The sequence below is a fragment of the Galeopterus variegatus genome, unplaced genomic scaffold (genome assembly GCF_000696425.1).
Source record: "Galeopterus variegatus unplaced genomic scaffold, G_variegatus-3.0.2 Scaffold971, whole genome shotgun sequence".
Lineage (NCBI taxonomy): Eukaryota > Metazoa > Chordata > Mammalia > Dermoptera > Cynocephalidae > Galeopterus > Galeopterus variegatus.
In genome coordinates, this window is record NW_007727082.1 from 191,712 (window position 1) to 211,499 (window position 19,788).

Sequence of the window (19,788 nt, forward strand, 5' to 3'; positions counted from 1 at the left end):
GGATAACAGTGAACTTGATTTTTTATCTTTTCATTTGATTCTCACAGAAACTCCCTAAGGAAGAGAAGGCATGGTTATCACCATTGTTTAGATGAATAAGCCTAGGTTTAGAGAAATTTAGTGATTTATCCGAGGTCACATAGTATTGAGTGACAGGAACGGGATTTAGACTCAAGGTCTATTGCTTTGGCTAGTACCTCACTAGACACTTCATAAATACCTTATTATCATTAGCCAGAGATTTCAATTTCAGATCTGGAGACAAATCAGCTTACAAATAACTGAAAAATCATAGGAAACTTCAAGGATAGCAGATTTGGGGCTATTTAAGGAGAAGTGAGATTTTATGTTGGCAGAAAAATTTAAAGAATAACTATTAAAAGATGCTGCTATGGTCTGAATGTGTGTGTCCCTCTCCCCCAAATTCATATGTTGAAATCTTAACCCCCAAGGTGATGGTTTTAGGAGGTGGGACATTTTGGGAGGTGATTAGGTCATAAGGGCAGAGTCCTCATGAATGGGATCAGTGCCCTTATAAAAGAGGCCCAAGAGAGCTTGTTCGTCTTCCACCATGTGAGGACACAGTGAGAAGGAATCATCTAGGAGCCAGAACTCAGGCCCTCGCTAGACACCAAGTCTGCTGGTGCCTTGGACTTGATCTTAGACTTCCCAGCCTCCAGAACTATGAGAAATAAGTTTCTGTTGTTTATAAGCCACTCGGTATGTGGTATTTTGTTTTAGCAGCCTGAACTGACCAAGACAGATGTCCAATGTACTGAGTTCTCTCATCCCTTCTCCTCCTCTACCCTCCTCTCCTGCCCTCACTTCTCTTCTCCTTTCCTTTCCTATTCTTGCCACCCCCAACCCCCACAAGCCTTTTCTGGGTTAAAATTTAAGGCTCCATGCTATGGGTATCTTGATAATGAATGTGAGTTGGTCCAAGTGAGGACACCAACTGTGGGTACTTAGTTACCCAGTGCAGTGCTTTGCATAGGGTAGGTTCTCAGAAAATGTTGTCCTGGCTTCAGAAGTGGTATTCTGAGAGCACTTAAGTAACTTTTGTTTAGAATTTGAAGTTTTCCAAATCTGTACAGTTATACTGACTATCTCAGTGGCTTCTGATTTAGTACCCTCACCAAAAGTTGCTTTTCAAAACTGTGGTATGTATAGTTTTATAGTAAAGGAAGCAAAGCTGTGATTGCAGTCACCATATCCTAAAGTTTGAAAGATTTCCTAGAGAGTACTCACTGTTAATCTCTTTTGTTTCACAAAAGGGCTAAGTCTTTTTCTGAATATGAACAGAAGACGTTATTCAAAAGAGTCCTTATCCATTGTCCTATATCCACATGTATTTGAGTAGATAGGCAGTAGTTTTAATAGTTCTAAGGGAATTTATCTGAATGCATACCAAAGAACATAGGAAATGTCCTGTCAACATAAGAAAAGTCAACCTCCTACATCCTCTTATTTTTTCTAAAAGCCAACTCTTTACTTATATAATAATTTCTTAGAAGCACTAAAAAAACTATAGGGGCAAGCCTGACTATTTATAGACATAGCTGTGGGGAGAGCTCAGTTTACAGATTATAGATAGTGTGTTAGCACTTTGGGCAACAGGGCAAGAATCTTTGATTTATCATTCCTTAGAAACTACAAAAAAACCCATGTGCCTTTATTAAGATATTCTTCAATGTCTGATGGGCAAAGTGTTTCTCTGTTTATCAGATACCAAAGAAGCAAGTATCCAAGCCTCTGGTTGGGGCAGGTAGTAAAGCATATTTGAACGCTTGTTTAACTCCCAGGGATGACGTTCCTCCCAAAGTCCAGTACATTTTTCAACAGATACTTTCCTGTTAGATAAACTCATTACCCATTGTGGATGGGAAGCTGTGAGGAGTAGATTGAAATACCAATTGGTAATATCTTTTCTGAGAATAAATTTTTGAAATGATACTGGAAGTCAATGGGGAGATGCAATTCACATAACAAAAATTCATTTTAGAAACACAATAACATTAAGTGAGACAAAGCTATCCAAGAAATAAGAAATTAGGTAATACTATAGTTAAATTCTGTAAGCATAAAGCTATACTTTAGGATCATCACATTTATTTCAAAAGTCACAGTTCTATCCCTTTTGATATTGCCTGGGTCTGGAAGGCATAAGGACCTTGCATATATTCATCTCCCACCACTCGCTATCCATATTGATAGTGGTTAGACCACCAATCCTTATGACATTTATAGCATTTCTATTTAGTAACTACAATTCTTCCCCTTTCCAGATCCATGCCCTTACAGTGTGCTGTTGCAGATTATCTCATCAAAAGGTGAAGCCCATTTCTCAGTCCCTAGAACCAGGGTTGGCCTTTGACTTGCTTTGGCCAATTGGACATTAGCAGGCATGACACATACACAGGCTTAAAAAATCACTTGTGCATCGAGGTTTGCTCTCTTGCTGCGTTTGTTACCATGTGAGCACCATGTGAACAAGCCCAAGCTAGCCTGATGAAGGATAGGAAGCCACATGGAGGAGGACCGATGTGGTCCAGCTAAGAGCCAGCCAATCATCAGACTTGTGAATGAGGCCATCTAGGATCAGCCAGTCTCTGCAGATGCATGAGTGAGCCTAGTCAAAGCCGGGAGAATAATCACATAGCCCAAATTACCAACCCACAGAATCGTGAGCTAAATACATGCTTACCATTCTAAGCCATTAAGTTTTGGGATGGCTGGTAGTACAGTGAAGGCTAACAGATACATTAAATTATATTTTATTTGGAGCTGCCAGATGACACACTTAAAGTTAGAGAAAAGGTTCTCTCTGGGCCTAATTCCATCATGAACTATTTATTTCTGTTGTTTATCTTCCTGCCTCTGTACTTCAGCTTTTCTACATCAAGGAAAGCAATACTTTCATGACGGTCAGCAGTAATTCTAGTTCAAACATACGTGCATTACAGTTTTCATATCCTCTTTTCCTCTTTGTCTTCAACAAGTTCACCTGAACCCACTATAAGGATGACATTCTGATACTTGTTCTTTCCAAATGAGGTAATAATATATAAGTGCTTTAAAAACTCAAGATGTCATATATATGAAGTATATATTTTTATTATTTCACAAAGAATAGAATTATATAATTATTATAACAATCAGAATGGCCCCCTTCTAAGGGGTCTTCTAACTTTCTCACCAAAAGTTCCCTGTCTTTCAGTAGCACCTGGTAAAAAGTTTCCCAACTTTCCCCCCACCCCTGTTTATTTGTTTGCATACTTATTTATTTTTATTACCTCCCACAAATAAGTGAGAATATGCAGTATTTCTCTTTCTGTGCCTGGTTTATTTCACTTAATATAATTTTCTCTAAGTCCATCCATGTTGCTGTGAATGATAGTATTCCAACTTACCTGAGACTTGAAGTAAGTTTCCTGTGGAGTGGCAAGTACATCTGCAGATGCGATGTCTAAATGCATGAGTGTCTGCCGAAAAGAAGGTCGGTTGCGAGGTTTACTCTGCCTAAAAGTAAAAAATACAGCTTGTGCATTTCAGAAGTTGTGTCCAAGAGGATGAAGATTTTATTGTACTTTACAAAAAAGATTTTGTACTCCAAAATGGCTGTATCTCAAACTGGCTATATCTAATTATACTAGTATAATATAACTGTACCATATCTCGGTACAGTTTTGGTGGACCAAAGAGAAAAAAGAATGTAATTATTACATACCTCTAATGATGAAATGAGGACTGGTAAAGTAATAATAGCTATCATTTACTAAAGCCTACTATTTCAAGACATCATACCAGATCCTTTATTTATAAATTTTAATTAACTGCAACACAACAACTCTATGAGTAGATGTTATCTCCATTTTATAGATGAGAAAACTGGTACTTGGATGACATGCCCCAAATTGCACAGGGAGAAAAGAGCAGAGCTACTATCTGAGTCCTCAAACTCCAAGGCTCCTAATCTTTCCACCACCAGATAATTTACTCCAAATACACATTAGAGATGTCCCTGCTATTTTAGAGAAGTTTTATATATGCTTTTGAAGAAGAAAGTAAAAAAGAATATTGGGGGAAATATATTTCTTACCATGTTTGTTTCATAAGGATTTTGAATCCATCAGGGCAAGTGGAAGGAACTGGAAGGTGTAGGCTATTGCTTCCAACACCCCAAATAATGGCTGAAGAATCTACATCTTTGTAGGGGATCTCTCCTGTCAGCAGTTCCCAAAGCACAACTCCAAAAGACCTATGGTAGTACCAGAAACATGTACAGAAGATACTTCAGAAAGACTGATTTGTATTTTAGTTCTTTATTAATTTTTAATCAAATTAATACATATACCCAGTTTTAAAATTCTAATAATGTTATAAGAAAGACAGAAATATCCGGGAAAACTCTGAAAAAGAAAATCAATAAAGGGTAACCAACACTATCAGATATTAAGACATATTATATAGCCTCAATAATTAACTCTGGCATATGAATAGACAGCTAGAATAATGGACTGAAAAAGAAATCCAGAAATTGACCAAATACATATAAAAATTGAGTATAAGATAAAAGTGACATCACAAATCAGTGGGAAAAAAATTGATTAGTCAATAAATACTTCTGGGACAACTGTGGAAAAAGATTAAATCTATACCTCACTATACATCAAGATAAATTCTAAATGAACCAAAGATTTAAATGTGAAAAGTGAAACCATAAGGATCCTAAAAGAAAATATGGAGAAATTTTTAAAAAATAATCTTAGAGTGATGCTTTTCTTTTCTTTTCTTTTTTTATGAAAGCTTTTCTAACTATGAAATCTAGAAGCTGTAAAAGAAGAGACTGATAAATTAAACTGCATTAAAAAAAATATGGCATGGGAAAAAAACACACCATAAGCAAAATAACAATATGAAAAGTATCTGCAACTCATCTACACAAAAGTCTAATCTTCTTAACATATAAAATACTCATAAATTGATAAGAATAAAGATCTGAAAAGGAGCAAAGGATATGAATAGTTCACAAATAAAAAATTACAAATGGCTCTTAAGCATATAAAAAATGTATAACCTTACTACTAATAAGAGGAATACAAATTAAAACTGCACCCAAGATACCATTTTTTACTTATATGACTGATGAAAATCAAAAGTTCAGCACGTTTTGTTGATGAGACTGAGAAAGCACTTTTACAGATTTCTGGTGGGAACATAAATTGGTGTAATTCCTAAGGAGGACACTTTGGCAATAATCACCAAAATTACAAATCATCCCACATTTCTACTTTATCCTATTTACTCTGGTGTTACATGCAATTTCAACATATACTATTGTTTTTGTTTTAAGTTGAAAAGTTACTAGTTGCCAATTTTAAGAGAGGAAAAAAGCAGTTACAAGAAAAAATACTGATAAGAGTAAAGACTTATAACCTCAGAGGAAAAATTGATAAAGATTTTTTAAAAAGCATAGCCCTTGGAGGCTATTCAATAAAAGGGCAGGCAGCCTTGTACACCTCAAATAGACCTAGAGCACACAACCGTATCACAGCAAGGTATATAATGGATATGTGCAACGATGATCTGAGTCATGAAGAATTAGGTAAACCTTGTTTAACGTATTTTACTCAAGAAGGTGAAAATTACGTAATACATTTCAGAAAGGTGTTTATACTAAACAGTCATTTGAAAGTAAACTTTCAATTTTCCAGAAAGTTTAGCATATTTTCCGAGGGTCCTCAAAACTTACAATTTACTGAATGAATATTCACCATAAGTCCCCTCCTAATCCTTCCTACCATATATCATATACACTGGATATTACCTGAGATAACATGAGACAAATCAACCAGAAGTGAGCAACACTAAAAAATATTCTGGGAAAGTAAAGTGTTGAAGGGAGAAAGTGCTAATAGGGTGAAAGTGGGAGAAGGCTTTCTAGTTAGCACAGATGGTGCCACTTACCATATATCGACTTTTTCAGAGACAGGTTCATTCCGTATCACCTCTGGTGCCATCCATGCAACTGTGCCAGCAAAGGACATCTTGGTACTTTTATCGCTGAGCTCCTTAGATGTACCAAAATCTGAAATTTTTACTGCATCTGTATGAGTCACTAAAACACTTTAAAAAGGAATAAAGAAAACACCCAGATCATTAGTGCTAATGAAAAACCATGACTCTAAATGACAACTGAAGATTTTATTTGCTATCTCATACCTTGTGGAATTCAGCTCGCAATTTCCAATGTTACTGGGGCATTAGCTAGACACTAGAAACAGCAACATTCATACTTGTGAGGTAGCTTTAGGTAGTGGGCTTTTAACATCCTGCCTCCACCACTTGCTAACTGTGTGAGCTTTGCCAAATTACTTAACTCTTCTAAGTCAGTTTTTTTTTTTTTTAAAAAAAGATGACCGGTAAGGGGATCTTAACCCTTGACTTGGTGTTGTCAGCACCACGCTCACCCAGTGAGCGAACCGGCCATCCCTATGTGGGATCCGAACCCGGGGCCTTGGTGTTATCAGCACCGCACTCTACCGAGTGAGCCACGGGCCGGCCCCAGTTTTGTGGTCTGTAAGATGGAGACAATTTAGGTCACAGTATCTTATCCACAATTTAAAAATGCAAAAAACTATCAAAACAGTTTATAGATATTTTCATATGTATAAGGCAAACTCACTCTATTTTTCCTATTTTGTGTGAATAACATAGGTTTCACTACAGATACTTGTATGTTAACGTGGCTGATTATAGGGTGCTGCTTCAGACTTCACTGGATGTCTAAGGTAATTAATGAGGTAAGATACATAAAGCATGCATGCTCAATAAATATTGGTTTCCATCCTTGCTGGTCTCAGCCTACCCACTAAGAAAAACATTTCTTTCAAAACACTGTTTAAATGATGGCCAATTAATATCATGAATGGGACCATGCCATTTTACGTTAAAAGACTACTATGTGTGCTGGGATTTCTCCAGTGCTGAGGAAAAGCAGAAATAATTCTAAGCTTACGTAGGTTCAAGTCATGTTTTACTGAAATGTGAACTGGGGACAAACTGCTTTTGCTAGCCTTACAGATGAATACAATCTGGTGCCCAGTCCAGCATACTCACAGCCTCACACACTAGGCTGAATTCACTTGAGACAACCTGTTCAGAACTTTAGAACGTTAATGAGTTAGAGTTTCAGAGGCTTTTATGATAGAGGGACCTATTTTTAACAATAGGAGCTTAATACTCAAATAGTATCAGATTTGAGGAGGCCAGAAAACAGAAAACTTCAGAATCTGTCCCCCCTTCCTTCTCCATCTGAACTAGGGACTTCACATTTGCCGCCCCCAACGCCAAACGCCCTCTATTTACTGAACGGTTCAGTGCCTGCTATTGCTTCAGAACACTTTCAGCCACATCCTACCCCTGGTTTTGCACCTGATACATAAAATTTACACAGTTTAGGAGTTTGGATTTAACGGTGTTAGTCTTGGTGAAAATGCATAAGGATTAAAATATTATGGGATATCGGAGATAAATGGAGAATTGATGGTATCATATACCATGAAAGTCAGAAAAGGCGATGAGCCCCTAGAAAGAGAAACTAGGAGCTTCCTTTTCTGTTGGCATAATGAAGGAATGGACTTGGGAGGAGACTAGAGATGATATGTTGGAACCTTTCTGAAGTCTTCTCTGAGACAAAGGTGGGGTCACACAGCTAGCAGATTTAATGCAGGTAATGAAATCTCTCATTACAGCAAGCCAGAATGATCTTTGTCTTCTCAATGTTGGCTTGAAGCCCAGAGAGGCTGAGCCTGCCAAGGCTGGGGGTTAACAGAGGGAAAGGCTTACTGGATAACTGACATAACTATTCTAACCTTTAAATGGCAGAAGCTGGGGAGAATAGCATGTGATTTTATACACTCTAAGACTTCCGGACTCCTTCCCTCTAAAATTAATTCTCAAGGAAAACAAGGTGATTAAAAAGGAGGCTATTCAAAGAGGCCTTCAGCAAGTATTTCATGTTCTTTATGTGTATGTAGTAGATGGCAAAAGCAACAGGTTACGTTAAGAATATGAACAGAAGGAATGAATGCTATGTAATAATGTTTATTTGTAAGTATATCAAGGAGGAGGTTGTTCAGTGAACTGATCACTGGAATAAACATTGTTGAAAATGATGGTGATAAATAATAGCTGCCTTGAAGTTTATAATCAAGAACTGATTTGTGTCTTCCATGCAGAAGAGGCAGGGTTCATTGTGAATCCTTCCCCTTCACCTAACAAAGTAGGATGCAGTAGTTTTGGGTTCAAAAGTTCTGGGTTCAAGTCCTAGCCTCAAGAGTTTGGCTTGAGCCCTAGTTTCTCTCATATAAAACAAGAATAATGATACTTGTCACATCTATCCCACACGGTTTTTGCCAGGATCAAAAAAGACGTGATAATGGATTTTTAAAAATTCTGTATATCATGAAAGCACTATACAAATATGTTTTTTGAAAAGAGATTAATCCTTTTCTGCTTCTCTAAACCAAAATGGGATAAGAAATAATAAAAATGTTTAAAAATAGGAGCTACAGTGAAATATACCATTTTATCAGTTCCTTTCTTTCCTTCATGCAGTCGGGAAACTGAATAAAAATTCCTCTTAAAGTGGGTATTGGTAGCCAAGGAATCATTTTGAAAACAGGTTACTAGAAACAGTTCTGCTTCTCTTACATAACCAGTTTTCATTTTTTTAACAGCCACTGTGAACCTTGTAACTATTTATTACCTCCTTTGCATAGACTCTAAAAGCTCAAAGCCAAATTTGTAGTCTACTCTCACATCTGTACAGACTCCATGGCATATATTTTGTAAACAAGTTTTAGTTCTAATGTTTTTATTTTCTCTTTGCCTCTGTTTCTTATTCATCCATTTTTATTCTGTTGTGTTGTAAACATTTCTAAAACTCAGTTGAAAAAAAATTTGTTTGGAATACAGTAGAACAATAAATCAAGCCTTCAAGCAGGAAAGTTTGGCATTAATTATCTGAGATGATGGAAGTAAATACTTCAGATAATAATGGATTTTGTTTCACAGTTGTACAATTTAAAAGCAACAAAAAGGGAAAACTAGTGTCAGGCACCTGGACATATCTGCCATATTGGTAAGTAGGTCAACAATAATCCAAAAGATATGAAAATAGAATTACCCACTGTGCTGATATCAACTGAACTAAAAGTATGATGTCCAAAAAATTCACCTGTGGTTGATAAAAATTCCTTATTTCAAAATAAGAAAATTGTGGAAAAAATAGCTCCAGAACTCACTTAGGTGATTTGAGATCACGGTGAATAATTTTATGGAGGTGCAAATAATTCATTCCACTTGCAATTCCTGTGGACCAGTCTACTAGCAATCGAGGTGTGATCTTCCTGCCAGCTCGCAAGACCTCGTAGAGTTGCCCATGGGCACAGTATTCCATGATGATACAATAACATGGGGCCTGGGTACAAACACCCCTTCCAAGAAAACACAAACATGTACATAAATACATACATACATACAAGCATACATGTATACATACTTATATTTTGAGTATTTAACAAATTTAATAAAGACCAATTCTCTATCCAAATCATTTTTAAATGCAAATAAATAATAGTTCCTGGTTCTTAAATGAGCATTAAATCCCTCTAGTTTACAGGTTTCTCTATTATGCAATAGACAATTTTTGTGTGATTTGTTCACTTGCATCTATACGCTATGCTGTGTCTGGTGCTTTTTCTGTGGAACCATCACATTCTGAAACAAAGAGCACCCTTTCCTGCGGTTTGTGTAGGCTGGATACCTTATTGTTTTAGATTGTTAAGAATAATTTAAAATATCTCCCTTTATACTTAAATAGAGGTTTTTTTTTTTTTTTTTTTTTTTTTTTTTTTTTTTTTGTGACCGGTAAGGGGATCGCAACCCTTGGTATGGTGTCACCCACACTGCGCTCAGCCAGCGAGCGCACCGGCCATTCCTATATAGGATCCGAACCCGCGGCGGGAGCATCGCTGCGCTCCCAGCACTGCACTCACCCGAGTGCGCCACGGGCTCGGCCCAAATAGAGAGTTTTATATGTAGTATACAGAAAGAGAATTCAAATAAAATATTGCTATTTTATTATTATTTGTTGAATTTTTAAATTAGTCAAATTTTCAATCTCTTATAGTTCTTTGAAAGACATTTCTGTTTAGAATAAAAGTAATATTATACAACATGTTATAAATTTATGCAGCCTATATTTCCATCATTTTCTACATGTTCCATGAAGCCTTTCCTGATTATTCCAGTGCAAAAAGACCTTTCTCTTCTCTAAGTCCCCACGATACATAGCAGCCATTAGTTTTTTTATAGACAACTTTTCTCTCCCCATATAGGGGAGATTATAGGCTACTTGAAGGGAAAGGTCTTCGAGTTCTTTTCTCTCTACCACATGACCTAGACGTTCATAGCAAGTCCTTGACAAATGTTTCTTAACTTTACCTCAACTTTCTCTAACAATAACATGTGCAGAGGCATGGAGTAAGAGGAAGGTTAGTAACATGAAACAACATCTTCTACTTGTCAGGCATTTCTACATATTTGTTTGTCTTATTTAATCTGCCCCAAACCATCATAAGATAGATATCACCTTTTCCATTTTTACAGGTAAGGCTTAGGGTGAGAAAATGGCTTGTCCTAATCACAGCTGTGATCATACAACTGATAAGCGACAGGGCTGGAAGTCAATTCACCTAACTTCAAAGCCATGCTCTTTCCACTCACTATTCTACACTGCCTCCCTTTTAGCTTTTTAACTTCTGTACAGAGAAGCATACTGGGAATTCCTATGTTAATAACATTATCTCATAAAAGTGGGAATAATCATATAAACTCTTCTTCGTTTTTGTTCTCAGGATGAGAGAAGAAAAATTACCATATGCAGTTCTCTGTGTCCCATCTTTGAAGGGTATGTATGCCTTTCTTTGAAACTTTCTAGAGAAGTTAACAGAATACTGTATCTACGAGACATTCAGTTAAAGTCTTCAGCTAGCTACCATTTCATGTCTTATGTCTTAAGCTGCTATAAGTGATGAAAGAATTTAGAGGCCATGGCTTGAGGCACCGATCATGTGGAGATCTTATAACAATAGCAGGTTATGTAGAAGTATAATTAGTCTTCATTTTCCTCGCCTTCATGTGCCTATCAAATGCCACACAGTTATTTTTATTGCTCTCCTATCATTTTCCAGTCTATCCAAATTCTCATCTGGATCTTTAACGAAAAAATTTTTTCAGGTTTCTGTTATTTGACTTTGAGGAAAGTTCAATGGAGGACAAGGGCACAGCAACTACAAACAGATAATTTAATTATCACCACTGAAAATAATGAAACAGGGCAGGAATAATGTGATGTGCTTAAGAATATCAAGATAAATATTTGTTTGAAGGTACTCAGCATCCTATTCAATTATGTTTTAGCTTGTCACACAAACAGACAAAAAGGGCCTAACAGTGATATGTTATGCACTTTCCATCTCTCTTGACTGACGAATGAGAAGCAATCATTCCTTCAGCCCTGTACTGTGACAAGGCTTCTTAGTAGCTATGAATAACATCTCTGTAATTACTTCTAATTGCTACCTTTTCTTCCCCTGGCACTGAATTCCATTAGGAACAGTCAGGTTGGGTTTTCTTAAAAGATTACTAAAAAAAAAAAAAAAAAAAGGAAAATTCTTATCTTACACTTCCCTTTCTGTACATGATTCTTACTAACTTCAAAAGAAGTTGTAAGCACAGAAATCTGAATCCAGAGAGATGTACTGAAATCTAATCATGCCCTCCTATCTTCCAAATGGTCTTGAATGTGATTCATTGGTGAAGCAACACATGGCATGGATGGCTGCAAACATAACACTGCACAATGGCCCAAAAGCATGGTGTCATGGGCCATGGAGTCATGGACATAGTCTCACTATTGTTTTCATGTAGAGGTAAAGACTATTCAATTATTTCCAGCCCAAAGAGTTGGACACTAGTATGCCAATACTTGTCCAACAATGCTGAAAACTGCATATGTAGGTCGGAGGATCAGAAGGGTAAGGTGGATAAAATCTGTGTAGAGAAAGGAAGAAGCAAAAAGAAGGTAAGGAAAAACAGAGCTCCTCAAACCTCCATTGTCTCAGGACACATTTCTACCTTCAGTTACCCAGAGCATCCTGCCAGAAAGCCCTCTTGTCTGGGCCACACAGACTAGTTTGCTTCAGGAGGCCAAAAAGCCATGCTAACCTGTAGAATATTCTGTGTTTCAAACCCAATGTCCTACTGATCTAAGTTGAAAAGTTCTTAGCCCTTCATTCCATTTAGGAGGACCTAGCATACTGAAAGCGATGATTGTCTCAGTGAAGTAAAATGAAGGATAGAAGGGAGTCTCTGTTAGTCTATCTGCCTAAAATAATTCTCCTATTGTCTTCTGAAATTTATCATCTTTGGAAGGATTATAATTGGTCTCCATAGTATTTCATCTTGGTTACACATTCTCCTGTTCCTACTAGAGGAACCAATGATAGTATTACTATAGCAACTGAAGCTCTCACCCATGTCCTCTGCATAAATGTCCTTTCCACAGGAAATGAATCTAAACATTTCTTTGTCATTTAATCTCCCAGTTGAATGCTTCTCTTCCTTTCGCATGTCTTTCTTTTTTCATAAGGAGTCTTGCTTGGGACACAAAACTCAACCTCAGTACTCACTTAAGTCCATTCTACAAAACCTGTACTCAGGATCTCTATTTCTTACTTTGGGGATGTGACTCCAATTAAGACTTATCACATGACATTTTTAGCTTTCTAACGAAAATTTTATCAAGGAAGGATCCCTCTTGGGGCTGGGAGAAGTTCTTCCTAGTTTAGGGAAGGGGGATTAGTAAGTTATTCCACTTGTAGCTGTAGTTTCATTGGTCAGACTGTTTTTCAGGAATGAAAAATACATATCTAGTATACCAAGAAGCTCTAGTTTCTAAATTTTCATCCCATCTAGAGATTACATTTTCTTCTTTTCACCTTGCCTCTTCTAAAGCCACTTGCCATTCACTTTTTCAAGTCTAGGGCAACATTTAAAGACTGGCAAGGGAGGGAACTCTAGGGAAAGATTTGGGCAGAAGGGATTACATATATTTAGAGCTCAGCACTTCCAAGTTTGGTGACTTCTACAAATTTACCTTTCAATATTATAAAATATTACAATATTATAAATATTATAAAAATAACAATATTATAAAAATAACAGTCGGGACTAGAAGGATATATTCACACAGTCTTGAAAACAACTACTTGTGAAATGAATATAACATATAACTTACTATCATCAATAACTCTGCTATCATTAGATTTAAAAAACTGAGTGTTTGACATTATTTGAAAAGGGATCTAACAAAACCTGAGGCTATACTATGAAGGTACAAGTTATTACAACTTAATGTTTAAGAAGGGATGCTAATAGAAACTAATAAAAAATACATATCTATTGCATTGGGACCAACTATGCTCACTTCAGATGTTAGCTTTATTTTCTTAACTGAATTTCTGGATGTTCAGGTTATCCTGAAGTGACCTCTGTCAACCCATTGATACATGAGGTTGATGCAAAAGATCTGACTGCTTGGTGGGAATCCACTTCCTCTCTCCCTGCCCCATGGGCATCCCTTCCAAGCAGCACATACTCTGGCAAAATGAACCACAATATTATAAGATGCTTAAGGACATGACTCAAATTTAACAGTTTTTTGGTACCTTCCTAAAGCACCTAGCACAATGCTAAATCTATAGAGTGTTTTTGAAATGTCTTTCAAAGCAAGAACTTATGTGTATATATTGGGGGAAAGAACATATCTCTATTTCTTACAAAAAAAAAAAAAAAAAAGCCTTGACCTACTTGAATGCGATGATGTTAGGGTGCTTCAACTTCCTCAAATGCTTGATATCCGTCTCATTCTGTTCTCTCACTTTCTTGATGGCCACCTCCTCCGCTCGGAATTTGCCCAAGAAGACAGCTCCTTGGGCTCCACTACCCAGCCACTGCAGCTCTGAGATCTCCTCAAATGGCACTTCCCAAGTATCTAGGCACACAAGCAAGAAACAAGCTTGAAGAGATCTTGGAATTTGCTTAGGGACCATTCTACAAGGCCATTCTGAAGGTACCAATTTCACCATCACCCAGAATGACCTCCATACTGTATCTCCCACCAAAAGACATAACTTTTCTGGGTCTTGGTACTATAGATCAGATATTCACACATATTGGTTCGTATCAATTTTTAACCACTGAAATCAAGCAGATCAGAGATCTCCAATATACTGCCTATCCTCCAAACAAAACCTATCCTGACACTTCCACAGCTCCAGCTCCTCACCTTAAGCTTGCATGTTTGGCCAATTTACCTATCTGTCCTACCCCATCTGTCCTACCTGTACACCACTGTCCTACCCCATCACGCTTTACAGGTGTTGTTTTACTACTCTTGGAATTTCTAGTGCAGATGCTCAATGAATCTTTGCTTAATAAATTTTCAATGATATTCTTCTAAATGCATAATATTTATATTAGTATTTATCTTTTATTGAGAACTTACTATATGCCAGATACTAGCATAGTGCTTTACATATATCATATGTTTAATACTTACAATAACTCTACAAGTCTGGCCTTATTACAGTTATTTAAAGAAGAGAAAATTAGGCATAGAATGGTTAAGTAACCAAGGTCATATAGGTGGTAAGTGGCAGAACTGGGCCCAGAACCCCAGAACTGGCTGATAAGGGACAGTGCTTTCTCTACTATATCATATTTGCTCTCATAAAGTAATTGAGAGGGCCATTAGTCATTAGTCATGATTGTTTACTGATATAGCTGCAGTATTTTCAAGTTTCTTTTTCTCTTAGAGTTTGATTTTTTTGCACCAAAAATTTAACAGGGGTCATTTCTAAGTGGTGGCATTGTTGGTGATTCATACTGCTTTTTTTTTTTTTTTATCATCTTCTGTATTAAATTTTTTTTTTAACCATAAGCCTGTATCCCTTTTACATGGAATAAAATGCTATTTTAAATAAAGCACTTTAAAAATTCAATCAATATAAGCTTTAATCTCATGAACCTTTAAAAAAATAATGTAATCCATTGATCCTTCTCCTGGTCCCCTTTCTTACCAGGGCATCATCACAGGTAAGAAATGAGCATCAAAGAGCTGGGAGCCCCACAGAGTGAGGAGAAGGGTGATGACAATGTTAAAGGTTACGATCACTAAAAGGCCACTGTTTGCAGAACATGGAACAAAGTAGTGTTGAGTTAGCTTTGAAGATATTCTTGTCCTGAAAGCAAATCAACTTGAAGATATTCTTGTCCTGAAAGCAAATCAACTCATTACCTACTACATCAATGAAGCAAGAGCAGAAAGAGTTCATCAGAATCAAGAAGCGAGCTACGTTTCCCTCCTCTAATTTTCTCTACCTTAAGAGAAAAGAAATTCTGTAAATTCTTAATAAAAAGTAGTTTCTCATTACAGTGGCTAAAACCTGACCTTCAAAATATAACTACATAGAGCAGAAAAAAATTATAATGAGGGTGTTTATAGCATGGGCATCCATCCCATTCTCCTGATATGAGCAGTATTCAAGGTTTCTGCTCTATTGAAATGGAATAGATGCTATATAAAAGCAAATCTCTTTAAAATACAAATAGCTCACAAATATGAAATCTCCAGAGGAACAAATGATACCGAGTGAGATTTGGGAGGAAGCAACAAGTTGCAGACTTGACTATTTTAAACATCGTTAGGGCTTCTATGACAGGTACTAAGTGGCTCACAAAATCTCACTTCCATCTCCACAGCTTATTCCGGCCGCACACACAGCACACAGATATTGATGGCGTATTGTAAGAGAATTTTCCTCATTAGGGTCCAGTGAAGAACTAAAAATAGTGTCATTTTTACCATTCTAGGGGCTGGATAAAATACTATGACTGGATTCTGGGGCAAGAACATAACGAGGCAATGTGTCTTTGAACCACTTTGTAAAAGCCTAAGTTACTCTCATTTTTAATAACTACTACAATTAGAACAATATTTGGATGTTTTACCCCTGTTTACTCAATCTCTATTTAGGATTAAATAGCAGAAACATTAGAAAAGTCAGAAGACACATTTTATCTGAAATCTCACGCTGTATTCATTTTTCATCTTCCCTTCTAGTTTTCACTCATGTTTACAGTTAAGTAAAAGTTGTATGCAATGTGTAATTTTTTCTACTTTTTTCATGTATTATTTATTCTTCATGTTACAGTTTTTATTATAAATTGTAATAGTTGTTTATTGTACCCTCTTACCTTTTTTTGTGCTTGTGTTTCCATCTTTTTATTTTATTAATTTAAATTTGATTCTTAACTTTCTTTATATTATTTCCTCAGATTCAATCTCTAGGTTAAAGAGTATAAACAGTTTCCTGGCTCTTGAAATACATATATTACAAATTGTTATCCAAAAGAATTTTGCTACTTTTTGCTGACAGTAGTGATGTATGAACATGTTGGTTTTACCATAACTTTGCCAGCGGTGAGCATTATCAATTATTTTTTGGTTCTAATTTAATTAGGTATAAAATAGTGCTTTACAAATTTGCACTAGTTTAATTGCTAATATATAGAATATTTTCTCCATATTTGTTTAATACTCATATCTGCTTTGTATGAATTGTCAAAATTCCTTTGTCCATTTATCTATCAGGGTCCTGTAGTTCTCTTAAACTTAAAGAAGCTCTCTATATATTGCTTTGATACAAATGAAAAGAATATTTTTACAAGCCTTTTTCTTTTAATTTTATTATTTTTTAAATAAAATATTTTATATCATTGTATATCATTTCCTTTGTAATTTCTTTCACTGCCTAATCTATCTTCTGAAAGTTATCTATAGTTGATTTTTAAAAATTTGATCTTTACATCTATCTGGGGTTTATTTTGGTGTATGGCGTGAGTGCAGATGCAAATTAATTTCTTCCATATTGCTATTTAGTGATTATGAAATAATTTGTTAAATAGCCCTTTATTTTCATATTGCCTTATGATGCTTACATTGTAATTTACTACATTTTTAGAAAGAATGCCTATTATTTAGTATTTTTATGAAGTGAGAAATAAATTATTAAAATACAACTGACAAATACATTTGATCCTCAGATACCAAGTGGTCAGGGTGTTCTAATAAAGAATAAGATTCTCCTTTACCAACAGTAGCTCATGCCTATGCTATTCAGTTATGTTCAGCCAAGTCTTAGTTATCCTTGAAAAAATAAAGGGGATAGCACTGGCAATTCAAGAACACAGAGTGTAAAATAAAGTAATAATTCAACCATGTTTCTATCAATCTTTTTACTAGAACTAAATACCAGAAGTAATTTTTTTTATTGGTTATGAATATTCATGGGGTACAAAGCTGACTGTCACCACTCATGCCCAAGATGTGATGGCCAGATCCATACTGGCAGCATGCCCATTACCACAAATTGTGATTATACCCTTCTAGAAGTAAAATTGACTAATGTGAATTTAGTCTTTTCTGCACCATCTCAAAGTCCCTCTCAATATCTAGTAGGGAGCCAAGAATGGGAAAATAGAAGAAAAAAGAAAGTTAGTAATAAGGATGTACAAAATTGCGGTCCAATATAATTGATGAGCAGCATAACTAACCTCAAATAATAGAGAACCGACTATCCTCTCTCCAGGGTTAGTCCCAGACTTTTTGCTGCTTTTATATCTGTCCCATTGATACTCTTCCCCAGCTTTCAACTTCTCCTTGATTCATCATTATGACTACTATCTTAATTCCAATATCTACCACGATGTCTAGGAATGAGGACAAGCCACATGTCCACACACTTTAAGGCAGAAGTTCTCCATTGTTTATTCAGACATGGCTATGACAACACTCGCTTTGAGACTGGAAACTACTTGGCAATAAAAGATTTCAACTATACATACTACCTTACTTGGGCTTCACTATCAACATACTAACAGGCAGATAGGTACATCATTAAAATTTTTTAAAACCCAGTGAAAATTCCTTATAAATACCAAATGTGGGGACACATCTGTTACATGGGCTATCCCTTGGTTGACTGCAATGCAGGATTAAAGATTAGCTCCCTGATCCCAAGCTGACAAGGAAAATAGTACATGTTGTTTCTGGCTAGCAAATCTCTTTTACAGCCCACAGAAACACTAACTAACCCTTGGTAGGATATCCTGCAATCTGCTGAAGAGTTATGCACCTGCTGTACCCTTCTAAGAATCTTAAGCTGATCAGGCCTGTTTCTTATTTATTCCTGAAATAAGCCTTCCTGAAAATCACTTAATCAGTTGGAAGACAAATTAAATACAAATTTGTAGAATAATAAAAAAAATTTTTAAGGCTCCTTTTAACAGACATTTGGGATGCGTCTGTTGCCCTTCTTTATAAGTCTGAACCTCAGTGATGCATTTCGATCCTGGAGCCTCCAAATTATTACCAAAATAAGTAAGTCTGGACAAGTGAAAATCCTAAAAACCAAATGTAACTTATCACATAAGCATATATTAGTAGATTTTGTGTCTAAGCAGAGAACAAGAAACTTTAAAAAAATAAAAAATTAAGAATGGTTATCTCTGGATTGAGGGATGACATATGATTTTTATTTTCTTCTTTGTGCTAATCTTTATTCCCAATTTACAACAACATTGTTTAACATAGGAATCCCCAACCTTTGTGTGATAGGAACAAGTTTAATTTCCTTGAAGCCTTGAAATCATGCAGAGGAAATGAAGATGGAATGGGCAGGGTATTGGAGTATGTCTGAAAGTGAGAGTTAGACAGATAGATACACATACACAAAAACAGGGACTAACAAAGAATTTCTGCATGAAGTAGGAATAGATGCTGAGGTTGACAAATTGTGAAAAGTATTTGGAATTGACAGATTTGCCAGTAAATCCCAGAAGACGTATGGGGAATCAGTACAGAGGTAGAAGTTGGTGTTTGGTTTAAGAGACAGTGTTTCAGAAATAAGAAAAATAGAATGCATGAGAAAAGTGGTTAACGGTGACTGATGCCAACTGGCTGTCATGGAAAAGCTGTCAAGTGTCTTGACTAAAAGATAAGAACAGACTTTTAGGGGAGCATCGCACAGTCCAAAATTCAGTTACAAAATAGATATAACAGAATCTCATTTTTGGTCCTTATTTTTCCTTTCTAGAATTTCTTGATGAGAAAATGCATAGAAATGAAATCATTTACATAAGGCTACAAAGATATGTATTAAAAAATCTCAAAAACATCAAATCTTTTGAACCCAAGTATTTCTCTTATAGGAATTTATCCTAGGGACTAATTAAAGATGTGTGCAAAAATAAAGTAATAGACAAATGTTCATTGCAGTGTGGCTTATAATCACTAAAAATGCAAGTGTCAAGCAACAGAGGATTGCTTAAATAAATATTGGCATAATCACACAATTTAATATTATGTGAACAGTAAAAATGATGCTGAAGAATTATATTTAGGATATGGAAAATGTTCATAATATAAAGTAAAAAAAGGTTACAAACAGTATGACTCCATATTTAAAAAGTACACATATGATGGGGCCAGCCTGGTGGCGCACTGGATAGTGCGCTGCTTGGGAAGCGCGGCGGCGCTCCCGCCCGAGGGTTCGGATCCCACATACAGACCGGTTCCCGCTCACTGGCTGAGCGAGG

The 19,788-nt window shown here is 36.1% G+C and overlaps 1 protein-coding gene across 1 annotated transcript in view; it reads right to left on the reverse strand.

Annotated features, from left to right (window-relative positions):
* MAP3K13 (mitogen-activated protein kinase kinase kinase 13) overlaps positions 1-19,788 on the reverse strand; it is a 47,490-nt gene that overhangs the window by 25,719 nt on the left and 1,983 nt on the right. The window contains exons 2-6 of the mRNA XM_008573918.1: positions 13,939-14,122; positions 9,309-9,500; positions 5,968-6,126; positions 4,100-4,258; positions 3,411-3,519 (exon numbers count right to left, since the gene is read on the reverse strand). Of these exons, the coding sequence (XP_008572140.1) occupies positions 3,411-3,519; positions 4,100-4,258; positions 5,968-6,126; positions 9,309-9,500; positions 13,939-14,122 (803 nt within the window). The remainder of the gene's footprint in view (positions 1-3,410; positions 3,520-4,099; positions 4,259-5,967; positions 6,127-9,308; positions 9,501-13,938; positions 14,123-19,788) is intronic.